Genomic DNA, 16,460 nt, shown 5'->3' with positions numbered 1-16,460 from the left:
GGTCATTAATGTACCCTGTAAAGTAGTATTGCTTGAGGAAATTTGTCAGATTTCTCAGAAGCCAGTCCGGAGGAGCAAATGGCCTTGTGAAACTAGCGTAGTGCCCATTTAGGGAAAGTGTAAGCAGGTTATTTTTCTAGCTAAAGTTCATAGATTTCCTCTAAACCTGTGGCATGCAGGCAGTCATAAAGTTACTGTTTTAAGAAGAGGGCAGCTATATAAGGATACGGTCAGTCAAATCAAATGTGTGTCTGACTGTGCGTCTTTAAAAAGTGACTGTCCGGAATAGGTAGATGCCAGGTTTCTCAAGAACTGCTCATCCATTTGGGAAACCAGAGAGAAACAAAAAACAAAACAAAACCCCCAGAATTAAGTAAAGAAAGCGGACCCAATGTCTTTATGGAAACCACTTCGGGTTTTTAGAGTGATTACTTTTTGTAGAAGTTAGAACATTTTGGCCGGGCCTCATTTTTAAATTTTAAACCCATTTTAAAGTTAAGGTTTTTTGTGTTTATGGCGCTCCTCACCCACTCATCTGAAAATCCTTGAACTACACACAGCACTTACTCTCATACTCACACATACAGAAGAACTTTCAGACAGATTATTAATGGGGGGGTTTTAACCCTCGGCCTGACAGACGATCCATTTTATGCTATTTAAGTAACCATACGTCCATTATCATTTGTGATAGAGTCAAAATTCAAATGGTTTCAGAATGAAGTGAAGACGTGCTTTTGGGATATTTGGTGTATCAAGGTAGCACAAAGCATTCACAAGGTACTGCTGTCTGAGCACCGGCAGAAAAATAAGCTCCACCTAGGTTTTACCATGTGTGCTTCACATTAGCAAAACTCCTCAACTATTTCTGCACTAGAGAGAAAATTTAGATGGTTCCTGAAAGATAAGAAGTATTTTGTAATTTACAAAATACAGCCAAAATTACAAAATAAGACCTGACAGGCTGTAGAATACTTGGCTGATAAAGGGTTAAAAAACTTGTTATTTTTGTGTGTTGTTTTGAAAGGCATTATAGTGAGAAGTGCATTTAGCCCCGTTTAGATCCAGATTTATTGCATTCATTAGCATTTTTGTTTATTTCAATTTCATGCTTGTAATAACAGATCCCACTTTTCTCTTTTTGCTGGACCAGTGCCCCTCTGTTACAATTGTGTATAATGTGCTCAAAGGAGTCCCCTGTGAGAGACCCCTCATGGGAAAAAAAGGATAGGGTAAGGGTTTGTGTGTTTTCATGTTCACTTGGCAAACCCCAGTACTGAGGGAGGCAAACTTCTGGCAGCTGAGTTACTTTACGGGGAATGGACGAGGACCTTTAAGCCATCAGTAGAGAGAGGGAAAAGCTCTGTTCCCAGGCTATTAATGTGAGCCATTGTAGAGACTGAATTCCCCGATGAGTTGATCAGTGATTAAGTCTGAGCTAATTGTGCTCTTTGACATGACTACAAAAGGATGGCTGCCCTTAAATTGGCCTTAAAGATTTTTGGGGCAAGTGCCAAGATTTTGTATGGATGGGAATTTGTTCCAGAAAATGTCCATTACTGATTGACACATTTTTATTTTTTAATTTTCCAAGCTAAGGCATGATATTTACAGTAGTGTGCTCCTACCTCCTGTTGTCAGTTGTGAACATTTGCAAACACATTTGTCATGGTCTGCATCCTTTGTACTGAATTCACTTCCTGGCTGCCCAATGCTGCTTATTTTGCCTGCCGTTCCGCTGTAGCCTTTAAGGTGTATCCTGTAAAATGGAAAAGGGAAAATGAAGGAAGAAGAGGAAGTCTGTAATTTCTGTTCCTCAAAAGGCATTGCTGAACCTCACTTATGTACTTCTTCGGCCTAACAGCAGAAGAACAGAAGCCAGCGCTATTTAATTTTGTTGATACTTGTGTCTAGCAAATATTAAAAAAAAACTACTTTTATTTTATGACAGTGAAGTTTTTTTGTAATGCTATTTGTCTGTTTTCTTTTTAGTTATCCGGCATCGCTGAGCAAAAAAGATCTCAACACCAAATTAGAGTAGAGTGGAGACCTCAATAAAGCTGTGTTGAAATTGGGCATTTCAAGCTCTGATTGTCAAATTAAGCTTCAGGTATAGAAGTCAGCTTTGATTGGAAAGCAAAAACATGTTTGGAGGTTGTCTTATTGTCAGGAAAGAATGTCTGAAAAACTGAGGCTTTTAATGTATTTCCTATTTTTCATGTACTGAAGAGCTTTAGTACGTTTTCTTTGGGCTGATGCCAGTACATCAGGATCAGGAAGTATATAGTGTTATACAGCATGAAACACTATCCAGGGACATTTCTAGAGTGGGTCCAAATAGTAGTTGTTGTTCAGCAGTTAAAATTGTATAAATGATAGTGATGAGTGATGAGGTCAATCAACTCAGTAGTCTTGTGTTTGTCAGTAAGGTAAAGGATGCATACTTGTGATGATCTAAAAGTTTGCATCCAGAGTAGCTGAAAATATTTTAAAATATTACACCCATACTTTTCTAATGCAGATTCAACTCGATGTTCACGTGTTGGAGATTGCACTCTGCTGCATTATGTTGAGAATATAGCTTGTTTTGAGGCTACTAGCTTCTCTATATTTACATATTTAATTTCATTGAGTTTCCAGGCTATGCTTTAATTATGTCATGTTATCTTGGCTCAAAATTGGCAGCAGTTTTTAGTATGTGTTAAGGATAGCAGTCTTCAAAAGTGCTTTCGTAACAGTGTATAACTTGCTGATGGGCTTTTTTGTCCTTAATAACTTGAGCTGCACGAGCAGAAACATTTTGCTGCTCAAAGCATGAAATTTAACAAAATATTAATTACTTGCCACTTGGGGCCTGATAGATTTATTTCAACATACTTGTAATTTTGTGCTTCATTGTCAAGAGAAAATTGGTCGTATTGTGAGAATCCAGAGTTTCCTTCCCAGTCACTCAGCTGGATCCTTAATTTGTAGGACTGTTGATTTGACAGTCTGGAGACAAATTCATTTCCTAACCAGAATTCTCCAGAAGGTTCTCCGAATCCCTGAAAGTACACAAAAGAAAAGTTATAAAACTGTGTGAAAGTCCTGCAGTCATTGCTTTTCAGTTTAACAAGGAGTACACCAATGGGAGATCAGAATGTGCTACATTTTTGACTATAACATTAAAAGTTATTTTTCCTCTGAATATAAAATATTTAATCTGTTTACAAAATCCAATTTAAGAAAAAAATCACAAATATTCACTTTTACAATAAGAAGTTAATGAAAAAAACATGTCAGTTTTAACTACGCTTGCATTCATAGTGTCAGCCCAGTTGTATCCTACTTGTCGTTGTACAATTTCAGGGGCATTGGCTGTAATAACAGTGGAATTGAATATGATACTTAATGACAAAGAGCGAAAAATATGTATAGCCTCTTTCTAAAATGTGAGGGGGTAAATGCTACTATTATTTTCCTGAACAGAAGATGGGCATTGCTTCTCTGTGTTAGTGGTTACGGTTTGTTCCTTCTTTGAATTACCTCAGAGGAGACAATCTCCAGCTCCTTAAAATATAGTCAATGGCCCAAACCAAATCTGACCACTGTTGGGCTGTTTGATTTGGAATGGAGGCCGTAACCTGGGTAATATTATTTTTAAGGGAAGAATTTCTTCCTCGAAGCTTTTACCTTTTTGTACTCTTGCCACGTACGGTGAAAGTCAACACGGCCGTCAAAGCGTTTTTGTATAACAGTCCAGCCACCTCCTTCTGTCTCCATGTCACAGAAAGCCTACAGACACAATGAAAAAAAGAGGAGTGAATATTTATTCAAATATAATCCTCTGTAAACAGTGCATACTTATTTATATTTTGACCTAGATAAAATAAATGTGTTCTTGGTTTCAGAAGTGCAGTCAGAAGTTTTAAAAAGTATCTAAGGAGATCACAGTTGTAGCTCAAGCATGCGCGTTGCTGATAAAAGTCAATGAACGTTTTAAGCTAACCTCGCTGCCCTTTTTAAAAGACAAAACTGAATTTCTCCTAAAGCAGCATGCTCTGTTTTATTAACTGATATGTCAGATCATGCCTGTGTGAATGTTTATGTACATTTTGAAGATTTTCAGTATGTGCTGGCACTGATACATGTGTGACGTACGAGTGAGTGATTTTTAATGATCTAAAAAAGTGTGCCTTACCCATTTACGGCTCAGTCACACGAGAGTAAAAATAGGATGGCAACATCCTTGTCACTAGGAAGGCAACTTGTGTCCAAACAGTCATGGTCCAATTGGGACTGACTTCACTCTCCAACAGATTAGCGAAGGTTTGCAAATAATTGCTGCTTAATTTATAAATGTGTATGAATTGCCAACATATTTCAATCAGTCTGCATCAATGAGCACAATTAATCTGCAACAGGGGACTCAACTGGTTGAAATAATTTCTGTTTCCAGTCTACTTGAATTGCTTTTTATTGCTTTTGCTGTGTACGTAGATGGCACCAAATTTAAGAGTTTTGTGGATTTTTCACTGTTAACTGCCGTATTGTCACAGATTGCATATAATCATCAACTTGCTGTTCAGTCACAAAGTAATAGCAGACCGTCTTTGTCTTATTTTTGTTTTACCGCAATCTTGAGGCTCCAAAGTTGTTTTAAAGACACATTGATTGCGAGTGTTTGCAGATTTTGCCCTCATCTTCAAAGCAACCGTTTCAAAGGGAACAAGTTTAATGGGCATGGTTGCAGTCATTTTGTTTGTCCCATACCCACCAACCACTGTTTTTTCTAGTATGACTGTAGCATGATAATGTAGCATAAAACCAGCAGAAAACAGTCAGTCAGGCCTACTTTACCTTAACCTCCATTGTACTGTTGGGTAATGTTAGCGTGTAGACACCACTGTTGGTATTTCCTGATTTGTAGACGGCAGCACAGTCCATGAATGTAGTAGGTGTGTCCCGCATCATGACAGTTTTAGGACCTGTAGAAGAAATTAACTTTTTTATTGTAAACAACTCACAGCTGTATAGCATTTAGCTGTCAGGTTGTGCTAAGCTAATATGTTTGGATTATGATAAAAGTTCTGCATGTTTCTTTAGTCTCAAAACTTAAAGTTTAAAAGACTTAAGCTGATGGGAAACAGCTGGCCTAGGTAGTATAAAATCAAATGAAATGGCAACAGCTTGTAGCTTCATCTTAACTGATTTAATGCTATTGGTCTCGACATTTACTTTTAAGTCAAGCTGTCTCAGCCTACATGTAAGGTCTACGGTCGGACCCCTTAGCAAATGTAGGCTGACATAAATGCTACTTAAAAGACCCCCTACTTGATCTTTCATTTTAAAAGAGGTTACAATGGCCTGATGAGGGGCTGCCTCACCTTGAGCGGTGCCAGAAGCGATGTTAGAAATGAGGTTGTTCACAGTGTCCAGTAGCTCCTGCTGCTGATACTGCAGGGCTGTGTTGTTGGTTGAGACTTTGAGCAGTTGCTGCTCCAGCTCACCGATGATAGCCGTCTGCTTCAGTATCAGAGTCTGGAGCTGCTCCTTTTCTTCTTGAAGCGTCTTCATCTCCACCTGCCTCTGCTCCTCCATCTCTTTTACTTTCTTCTCTAGAAAACTGAGGAGAAGCATGCAGGTTCAGCAGGTAGCTTCTTCATTGCCTAAATACTGCTGCTAGTGAATTTGAAAATTTAAAATTTTTCCCATTTTGTTTGCTTTCCTCACCTGTTCTTGTCATTCAGTTTGTTGATGTCGTTTGTTTGGACAATTAGTTGCTTTTCCAATTTGTTGGTTGACAAAGAGTTTTCAAGAAGCTGGCGCTCAATCCGAGTTGTATGATGAATAACCTAAAATTAAAAGAACGAAATGAAGCACAGTGTCTTAGCCATATCTCATTATAGGTCATCCATTGATTCTGTAGATTTGAGACTTGAGATTGTGCTGTAAATGTTTTGTACTGTCTTTATGTCAATTGGTTGCCAATATCCTAAGAATTGGATGGACCCAAATGAAACACTCTTTTACTTTGGATATAATGAAATTAAATATTATTGTGCTTTCAGGTTTAATACAACAGCCAATTTCCTGGAAATAAAAACCTTTAAACATGTAAATAAGTCCTAAATTTAATAAGAGTCAGAGATATCAGTCAAGAGCCAATCTGGACATGAATCTTCGTATTTCGTCACGTTGATCAAGTTAAACTGGGTTTGCGCCTGCAGAGTGAACAAATAACCATTTTAAAATGGAAAAAAACATGACAGGAAAGAACAGCCAAGTTCCAATACAGCAGACATACCTGAACAAGGGGAAACTGAGAATCCACGTATTTTCACAAACCTACGTATTGAACTGCACATGGGGTTGGGGACCTTGCCACCAATTTCCCAGTTCGGAGGAACTGAACTCAGCAAAAAGCAGCTTGTTTACATGGATCCTAGCTGTGTGTCTCCAATGGAGCTGTTGATGTCTTTGAACAGACGGATGTCTGATTGTGACAAACTGATAGACCCTTTCTCTGGGAATACAAGTGTGCTAATAACAGGAAATGCTGTACAGTTGGCTCACATAAGGTCATTGACGTGTAGCCACAATAATAAACTGACGCCATCATGCCTGTTTTTCTCTCTGCTTAATTTTTTTTAACACTTGCAAACGATAATATTTATTGCAGCGTTTCACTGAGTAGGCTGTTATTTCTGCTTTTGAGGAATAAACAAAATGTGCAGTTTCACCTGTGCCTCCACATTGGTCAGTTTCCTTGTTTGCTCAGCAGTTTGACTTAGTAGGTTTGTCCCGATTTCAATCATTGTAGCGGTGTGGTTGTGTACAGCAGTCTGTTGGATTTGGATCATGTCCTGCTTCATGCTGTCCTGTATGTAGCTCTCAAGCTGCAAAAGAGAATGATGATAATTAGGTTTAGACAGTTTTTGTGAGCTACCGATTCTCTTCATCACCTGGTCATTTTGTTGTATATAATCCTGTGTATTAGGGGTAATACAGAGGTCTACATATTGACATTAGTATGGGACACAGAGATTCTGTTTCTCATTGGTTGTGGACAAGCAAGAAATCCGGAGTTAAATAAAATGTTTCTCATGAGCTAAAGCTACTTTCAGGTACTCGCTTATTCACAAGAGGTCACCACAGCAGGCAGCTCCCTTCCAAACCCCCAAAGGGATTTGTGTCTCCTTCTGGGATTTAACGGGCACTAACCTGACGCTTGTTTTGTAAATATGTGAGCCATTACACCTGCCTCCCTAAAACTGTATGGACTCTGATAATATATATTTTTTATAATCTGTAACCCTAATAAATGTAAGTGCTCTGTGTATTTCATTAGTAATGTGGATGATAATGTAAATGTCAGAAATAGGACGATAATACAGTGAAAACATGCACCAAGATTGATTTTTAAGATGGGACCACAGGGATAGAAATTTACAAAGGTTGCCCATCATGAGGCCTTTTCACTGAAAACCTGTCTCGTTTCAGTGTCAAACCTTACGTAACCTTGCCCGTGTCAAACTTCTTAATGATTTAGGGATTTGTTCTCGTCTACCTTACTGTATTGCCAGATTTAGACCCAGACTAATCATTAAGTTATTTCCTGCATGGTGTTCCTGAGTGGCAATCAGGTCACACGACTCGTAAACAGGATGGAAGTGCTGAGTGAGAAGTTACATCCTTCATGACAGTGTGCAACTTGTGTGCAACTGGAAACCAGCGTCAGTTGAATATCGATGTTATCTCCTCTTAGTTTGCATAATCACTGTTGTTATTTATTCATCAGTCAGAAATGCAACGGCAGACATTTTATTTGACTACTAATACTTATGCTAAAACAACCAAAGGCTGCAATTAGTGCTGATTTTGTTTGTCTTCCTCTCTTGCTGTCTAGTTTGTTTATGTTCTCGGATTCACGCAGATATGTGGAAGGGTGTCATTGTTGGCAGGATGTCCCATTGATAGTCAATGATCTAATCAGTTGTTTACTCTGTGTGCCTCAGAGGCATCAGTGAGGCAATGACTGTGTTCCTCAGTCATGTGACAGACATTTTTTCTCCAGCTGTCATCAGTTGGTGCGGCATGAATAGTACTTTCATTAATGAAATGAGTACACTCTAATAATAAAGCACAACAAACCTACTGATTTGCAACTTTTTCTTTTCTAATGTGCAACTTTATTTAAAGACCCCCAGTATGCTTATTTGACTGCTGTGAAGTCCTCTGCATAGATGGAATTGCTTGTTTTTTCAGATTATTTTCTTTTCGTCTAATCTCTTCTATCCATCCACCAAACCATTGATGGATGGAGGTGATGATGAGATTTATAACCTCAGTGAGGCAGGGCTGTGAGGCATTCATTCAAACATGAAGCAGGCAATATTTCAATTCACCTTAGCTGCTTATTGTTTTTTAGGGTTACATGACATACATTTTTCTCAGTGGAGCTTTTAATGAAGAGTTAAAATAGAGTTTGAGCGCTCTGGAAAGCTGTGCCTGAACACGCTCTCACCTGCTGGATTAGATGAGCCTGAGTATCTTTTGCTGTTCTGATGTTGAACAAATATGTCTCTCTTACTTTATTTGCGATGACGGTGTTCACCTCACTTTTAATACACACAACAAATTTCTGCTTAAAATTACTAAAAAGTCTCCCTACAGCTATTGGGTAGCAAAGTCATTGTCACAGTCAGCACAGTTTCCAAATGACACTTCAGTGTCATCAACTGCTGTGAGTTTTCAGTTATTCATTATGGCAGAATTAAGAAATACATTGGTTTGTTTTGTATATTAGTATATGCCTTAATACTTAATATGACATAGTGCAGCTTTTTCACACCTGAGTTGTGAGTTCTTCTCCCTAAAGTGTTAATTTGAGGCAGACATGTAACAGATAAAGGTAAGGGGAGTCATCTTCTGTGCGCAGAGACTGATGTGAAACAGATGAAGTGCGCTGCTCCAAGTAAAACCACATTTTTAGTGCCACATACTTAATTAGCAATCTTCTTTAGTCTGTAAGAAATGTCTGGGCGATCAGTACATTAGACGTGGCTTTGGATAAATGTTCGTTTGTATTGTGAACAGGCTGTGATTTCTGAGGCAGCGCTTGAGTCTTTGTGTGAGTATAGCGCCATGTAACGGATCAGGGTTTGTTTTATGTTACGAGACGGGGATCGTGTCATCAAACTGTGAGATGCTTTTTGTGTTTCTGGCTCGTCTTGTTTCGTTCTGATCATTAATCACACTCAGAAAAGGCCCAGGAAAAGAAACATCTCGCTTCTTTTGCTTGGACATGTAATGGCTCAGTAAACTGAAAGGAAAGTGTGCATCCACTCGTGTGGACACCTGCGCCTGCAAGTCTTTGTCAGTCCGGGTTGAATAAAGGTGTCTCACAGACACTGAGCACATTTTTTTGTGTCAATTTCAAATGTCATTAAATCAAAATAGATTCTCAAAGAGCCTTTCATCCATTCTTCCGTCCATTTTCCCAACCACTTATCCAACTTAAGGACGTGGGAGAGCTTTCAGAAGAGTCTTTCAGTCTTACAAAAACAAGTTTTGTTTTGTTCTTTCTTTTTTGTTGAATATGTGGTTGTTGGTGCTGTGATTTCTTTTAACTGCTTCTATGTAACTACACAGTGAGAGAGAAAAAACTGTTCTTGTTTTAATTTGGTCAAAACTTTCTCATATCAGAGAGCTAGTGGTCCGACACAATGAGCCATTCACCACGTGAAATGTGCAAGTTTCACATAATCATCTGTTCCACCCATAAAAGTATATTTGATACTTGCACGTAAGTGTAGAGGCAATATGGTGAGAGAATAATTTACTAGTCTTTGCCCACGTTGGGACAAAAGATCGGCATGAAAGTATCTCCACTTTGACACCCCTGTGGTGACTCCTTCAGCTCTTCACCACATTTTGTCCTCTTTCAAATCATTGCAGTTTTTGGTACCTACGGAGGCTTTCTGTCATTACTCTTAACTTACTGCGATACAGTTTAACCACTGCGTTTAAATTTCTTTCACTGATGTCAAGGGTGTGACACAACTTTACCTTAAGCAGCCACTGCGTGTTGTTCTCCATGCTGATCTCCAGTTGTTCCAGCCTCTGAATTGACTCGTTGTCCGTAGGTCCGTCCTTCTGGACAGGATAGTTGTAGTTGTTATACTGAGTTTGGCAGTTATCCTGCTCAGGCAGCAGAAACGTATAGCTGCAAGGGCCATTTTGGATTTGATATTGTGTTTTCTCAGCAGCACTGAATCCAGTTCCCAGACCAAGGCACAAGCTTAAAACTAGTAGGTCCACATTCAGCATCTTCATTGTAGATCGAGTTATGTTAAACTTACAAATAAACCCCCTTGGATTTTCAAGGTTTCTTTAATCTTATCTCTATCTGATTAGATATCTTCTTCCAGCAGCATCCAAGTGTAAACAGCTCTCTTGAGTTTCTGCAGGTTCCTTTTATTACCTCTCAGTGGTAGGAGGAGAAAAAGCCATCAGGAATGAGAGGTAGTGTGTCCTAAGGTTGATGGTGCCAGACTGCATGTGCTCGCCTTTCATTAGACCCCTGACCACTTGCTATAGTGCTTTAAACTGTGAGTTTAAACCACACCCCCTTGCCTGTGGCCAGTCAGTGTGAAGAGCACTGAAGTGGAGATTCCTTTCAGTACACGCTCGCTGAGCAACACACAGGAGCAGATGTACAAACTACACATCTTCTACTATATCCTCCACAATACCCACATGTTTTTTTTTGCTTTAGTTGAACAACTACTCAGGATGCAGCTGTCCACCTTCAGCACACTCTTTGATAGTAGCAGCGTCCATCCCATTCATTGAAAAATGTTTCCCGGTTTACAGCAAGCGCCCTGAATGGGAGATTCAAAGGAAGAAGTGTCCATTTCAACTTTATTATTAACCATTTCCTGTTTTGTACATATAAGCAGCACCTACATTAAATACACTGTCCTCTTTTTTTTTAATAAAATTGGTTTATTTGATAAGCTCAAAATTTCTTAAAACTCTAAATAGATTTTCATTTCATGTCATTTATTATTTCCCAGTGGTTCAGAGTGGCCATTTTATGACCTCCGATTAGAAAAAAAAGATGGGTTTTTTTTTTTCATTTGCATCTACTTCAGAGTTTAAATGACATTAGCAGAACCATGATTCACAAGTATAATGTAAGTATAATAAGTATAATGAAGCATTAGATGCTTTTACCCTTGAAGACCAAAAAAGTCACAGGAAAGCTCTTTGTTTTTTCCTTCTTACAAAAAAGAATCCATTTTTACAAAGCAGGTTTTTCTGTTAGGTTGGGAGTTTTAATCTCAGCAAGTTGTGGGTGTTTTCTGTAGCCTAGCCCATTGTTGTTTACACAAGCCCAAAATAGCCCAACAAAACATGGTCCCGCACTCTTACACACAGCAAAGTGCAATTTTTTTAAATTTATTTATTTATTCTCATTTATTTATTTTACAGACTGAATGTTTTTGAAGCCTTCTAAAAGGTGTTGTGATTTTCCAGGATGTTCTGATAGTAATTAGGAGTAATGGAGTATTTCCAGAAACTGTGGTGAACAACACGCCTAAAATGCATGCATTAGCGATTTGTTTTTCTGTGGCCTAAATAATGTTTTGCAGCAGAGAGCAAAACATTATTGTGAAAACTAATGGTTACGTTTGATAGAAAATTAGGGAACTGGCTTCCAGCAGCATGTAATGATACAAGCACGTGCATCCATTTATTTTTATAATAACTATTCTGCAACACACAGAGTGCATACTGTGGGGTCTTTTTGTCCAATTGGAGCACTATCTTGACATGACAAAGTTGTTGTAGGGCTCTGTGACATCAGAAAACTAACCACATGTGTGATGTGTAGTCTAATCACATTTTAGTGGCACCTAGAGGGGTCTTCTCGATGTCAAAATGACAAAAAACTGAATCGGACTAAACTTACAACACACGAACATGCACAATTTTAATGTTTTATATAACACACTGGACTCAAAGTGCAGGCTGAAAAAACAAGGTAAACTAGTTCAGTAACTCAGAACCTCCTTTAGCTGCAGCAGCCTCCATCAAATGTTTCCTGCACCACAAGTAGGAGGAATGTTGAACCATCACTCCTACAAGACTGTTTTAGGTCACCATTATTTCTGGGATGATTTGCTAGAACATTTAATTTCACTGAGTTGCTCATTCGACAACATCTCAGTTGGGTTTTCCTAAACACTGCTTCTCATTGTTTTCAACCTCTGGGTCATTTTCTCATTGCACCATCCAGCCTCTACAAAGCAGCAGGTCATGTAGCTCTCCCCTTACATTTTCTTGTGAAAACTTGTGGAGCGATGAATACATTGGTCTTTCAAAATGCTTTTGTAGATGTTTGCCATCGTTGAGCATCACTGTAATGCTTCTCATATGGTTTTGTCAAAGATGTTGCAATTGAGGCATGGTGCATACCAACCAATATTTCTTGAGCAGATTGATAATTGTAGATTTACATGAATAGTACAGCTGTTAAATATTTATTTGATCCAGTTTGATTTGTTTAGATGACGTTCAGGCCACATTTATGAGCACTCGACGTTCACAAACCTTTTCATGGGACAGTACAAATACCAAAACAGAATTGTAGGAAGTAGCCTGATGTAATAGTTATGGTATAAAGGAAATGTTACACATTTTAAGCACATTACCAAAGAGGAAGGACATGTAGTCATTGCAAAAATATTGACTTTTTCAGGTGTTCAGGCTGAATCACCCACGCAGTAGATTGATCTGCATCACTTTCAGTATTTCAGTTTATTTTACCGTCATTGAAAACTAAGGGAAGGGCAGGAACATCAACAGTGATTCAGTTAAACATACATCCAGTCCAGGGACCATTCATTAATTGAATTTATTACTGCTCCATTTATACAGCTTCCTATTCTGTTAACATATGTAAAGTCTGCCGAGCTGTCGAGAACACAAAGTGTTTGATTATACAAGGATGCTAATTTATTCATCCTGGTTACAGCGCTGCTCATGCTGTCTGTTTGCCTCCACTGCCCTCTCTGGATTCTCACTTTACAAAAAAAAATGTAAAATTTGAATAAATAAAAGGTAATAAAATGCAGCTCATCCATTGTGTTACAATTTTGTACATTTTTGGCATCAGTACCATTTTGTTGGGGTGAAAAAGGTTCTTCCTTCCACAGCCCAAATGCATGCTTATTAGTTTGAACGTGTTTGAATGTGAGCTATATAAAACAATTCAAGTCCATAGAATAAAGTGCTGTATGAATATATGTGAAAAAGGGGGGATCTGGTTAGTCGTAGCTTACTGTAGAAACTCCTCATCATTGTCTGCTTTGTTTCACTGGAGTCAGAAGCACAAATCAAAAACCATACCTGATTTAACTTGACCTTATTTCCCCTTCAAGGTTGCCTCCTGCACCTCTAGACAGCACAGCTTCTCTTTATGTCAGACTCAATTCACGGGACTTTATCAACTTCCCAAAAATGAAAGTCAAAGATTATCTTTTAATACACTGGAACAGATCCAACGTGCATCACAAACGCACAAATTCAGGGGGGCAGAACAAAAGTTCTAGGCATTAATATAAAAACAACAACCACACCGATAGAGGATCTCGACGTGTCGGAGAACCAGACCTAGAAAGTGAGATTGGCTAAATTTAACAAAGATTTTGGACTTTCATGGGTTACGTTTATTGATTACATTTCATATACGATTGCGCTGTTTATAAATTAACTCAAGCATTTTTTTCCACATTATGTTAAAATAAAAAAAGGTTTTAGCATATATGCTGATACTGATGCAGTGGGCTTTAGCTCGTCTCTACCCTTAAAAATTGGTATTAATGTTCGACATTAATAAGATACAAACAGAATTGTGAGTTATGATAAATCTATCTGCAACTACTTTGAGGATAGATGGTCTCTGTTTCTCGTTTGTGTCACACTTTTCACTGTTTCTCTACAGCTTCGACAACAGCTGGACAGTGTTTGTAGAGAAGTCTGTCACTTCCACGCAACCTCACCAATATTCTAGAGACCAGAGCAATAACAAGGATGTTTTTGCCCACAGTATGGGGAATACACATTTTCCTTCATGACCAATGATCATGGACCAATCTAAGCCTTTGACTGGGGACTTATTTGCTTATTTGCTCCTACATTGTCACCGTGATTGTCATTCGTCATAAATGGCAGGCAAAATAATTAATAGACAAACTTCTTCTTGTATGTGTGCTTCTGTTTTTCCTCCCATATTATAGCTCAGATAAAGTCTTTTAATCTTTAATGAGGGTTAAATTTAATGTGATGCTATTTCCTGAACTCTTTCCTCAACAGTGTCTGATTTTGTGAATAAAGACTTAAAACAGACTTCAACTGTTTTTTGCAGGTATTTGACTTGGTATAGAGCCGTTTGCCCCATTCAGTTTATCAGCTGAACCCTGCTGCATACTGTACAGAACTGTCGTGAGAATTTAGAGCATCAGTTACCAAACTTGAAAAGAAAGACCCTCCAAGAAAATCACAGCTTCAGTCAGGCAAAGAGCTTCAAATAAGTCTGAGAACAAGGTGAGCTTAAAAAAATGAAACAAGGCACAGAGGTTGGGATTGTAGTTCAACTTGTTCTTACCTGAGTTTATGTGATTCTAATCAGATTAGAGTTACTTGGATGTATCAGAGTTTGATCAGAATTTATCAATTTTCTACTGCAATAAACTGTATTTGAGTGAGGTTTAGCATTTAGCTGTGGGTTGCAAATGTCTGCTGTTGCTGTCTAAATTGGTCTCATATGCTGCAGTGATTGTGCGTTGGTTTAGGCCGTGAGGGTGTGTGCCTCCCAGCCAAACTGCTGCTTTATCTCCAGCAGCCACCTTCAGGCTATTTTCAGTACTTCAGTGCTGAAACTGGCTTGAAGGAATCAGATTTGTGATTCTGATGAATGCAAATTAGATTTTTGAGGGTCAAAGTGGACACTTTAATTTGCTCCACAGATGAATAACATTTTTGAATTTGACTTGAATTTATTCATCGGCGGCAGCACACATTGGTATCATGTAAAAGCGGTTTCAGGGAAGAGTGCTCTATTTGCCTCTTTTAGTGCCGTGCAGGTTGACAGCACTGATCTTTAAAAGGGAGAGAATTGTTTTCATGTTTATCAGAGAAAGAAAAGCTGTGACTCATATTTATCAAGTTTCCATTTGAAATCTTGGTAGAACTACAAGGGACAAAGGTTTCCTGAAAATCCGAACACAATGAATTCTGGGAAGTGTGCCAAAAAACCTAACAATGTTTGATGGATTAGTGAGCAGTCATCGGGAGATTAAATTGACTCATAATTCCTTGTAAAGTCACACAATATGAGTTCATGATTATTCTGTGTTTGTCTCTGCTTGGCCACCGTGGAGCGATTGTGGTGATGTTTTTGCTTGTGTCCCCTTTTCATGACTGTGTGGGCATGTACAGTTTATACTGTACTAAACCGACAGCTCACTTCCTCACAGACCTTTTTCCCCCCGCAGATGGCATTTTGACACGTCACAGTCGATAAATCTCAGGACTAAATAATGAAAAGAATTAAGAATAAATTGCTTCTTCCTCAGGGCCCTGAAACTGTGCATGATGGCTCATTCTTAATCTGTCATTAACTGTTGTGAGACTGGAATATAATTAATCCATGGTTAATGGTGCTAGTAGCACCTGCATGTTTACTGCTATCACAGGGCAAAATGATGTGAACATGCTTGTGCTTATTAATCCAGTTTGGTAAAGTCATATAATCCCCATTAGAGCTCATAGACTTCATCCACACCGCTGTTATAACACGAAACAATAGGTAAACACGGGTGTTGCTAATGACGTTAATGAGAGTCCTGTTTTCATTTAGAACTGAGCCCAATAACTAATAAAGGTATATCAAATATCAAATTAGTAGCACCTGATGTTAACCACTATTTCATGTAAGAGAGATTTAACAGGCAGAGTGATGACACATCTTTTAAGTTAACGAGTTTTTCTGCAAAGGAATCTCTGTCATTATGTATAGTTGTGATGAATGAGATGTTAAAAGTGGAAAACATTTGATGTGGCAGGTTCAGTGCCTTTAATTTAGCTTTTAGACATTTTGAGTAATGCTCTTTGCCCTGTCAGAAGTTGGATTACAAAAAAACTGTCATTACTATGGAGTCTCTTTATTTGAGTCAGCATCAAGAAACAGACAACAAAGTCTGCCACACATGCAGAGCTGTAACTTTTACACTTCTGTTTTTGTGCAAAACATTTTAATGAACTCTGGATTTGCTGTTAAAGAGCCAGAATAGCTTCTAAGTCTTGTTTCCAGCTTTTGTGCTGAGGTATGCCAATAAGCTGCTGGCACTAACTTCATATACTCACTGGCACGTCATAGGTTACGTCTTACTATTAATGAGTTGGAAGAC

The 16,460-nt window shown here is 38.5% G+C and overlaps 2 protein-coding genes across 2 annotated transcripts in view; one reads left to right on the top strand and one right to left on the bottom strand.

The window, feature by feature from the left end:
• angpt2a (angiopoietin 2a) overlaps positions 1–10,702 on the bottom strand; it is a 12,378-nt gene extending 1,676 nt beyond the window's left edge. Inside the window, exons 1-8 of the mRNA XM_005950119.3 lie at positions 10,051–10,702; positions 6,723–6,878; positions 5,713–5,834; positions 5,367–5,605; positions 4,840–4,967; positions 3,673–3,774; positions 2,878–3,044; positions 1,629–1,759 (exon numbers count right to left, since the gene is read on the bottom strand). Of these exons, the coding sequence (XP_005950181.1) occupies positions 1,629–1,759; positions 2,878–3,044; positions 3,673–3,774; positions 4,840–4,967; positions 5,367–5,605; positions 5,713–5,834; positions 6,723–6,878; positions 10,051–10,317 (1,312 nt within the window). The 5' untranslated portion in view covers positions 10,318–10,702. The remainder of the gene's footprint in view (positions 1–1,628; positions 1,760–2,877; positions 3,045–3,672; positions 3,775–4,839; positions 4,968–5,366; positions 5,606–5,712; positions 5,835–6,722; positions 6,879–10,050) is intronic.
• The window catches only part of mcph1 (microcephalin 1), a 34,393-nt gene that overhangs the window by 15,921 nt on the left and 2,012 nt on the right, over positions 1–16,460 (top strand). The window lies entirely within an intron of this gene.

Source organism: Haplochromis burtoni, unplaced genomic scaffold (genome assembly GCF_018398535.1).
Source record: "Haplochromis burtoni strain Fernald_Lab_line unplaced genomic scaffold, NCSU_Asbu1 Contig_719, whole genome shotgun sequence".
Lineage (NCBI taxonomy): Eukaryota > Metazoa > Chordata > Actinopteri > Cichliformes > Cichlidae > Haplochromis > Haplochromis burtoni.
The sequence above is the reverse complement of the archived record's forward strand: the minus strand, read 5'-3'. Positions and strand labels throughout refer to the sequence as shown.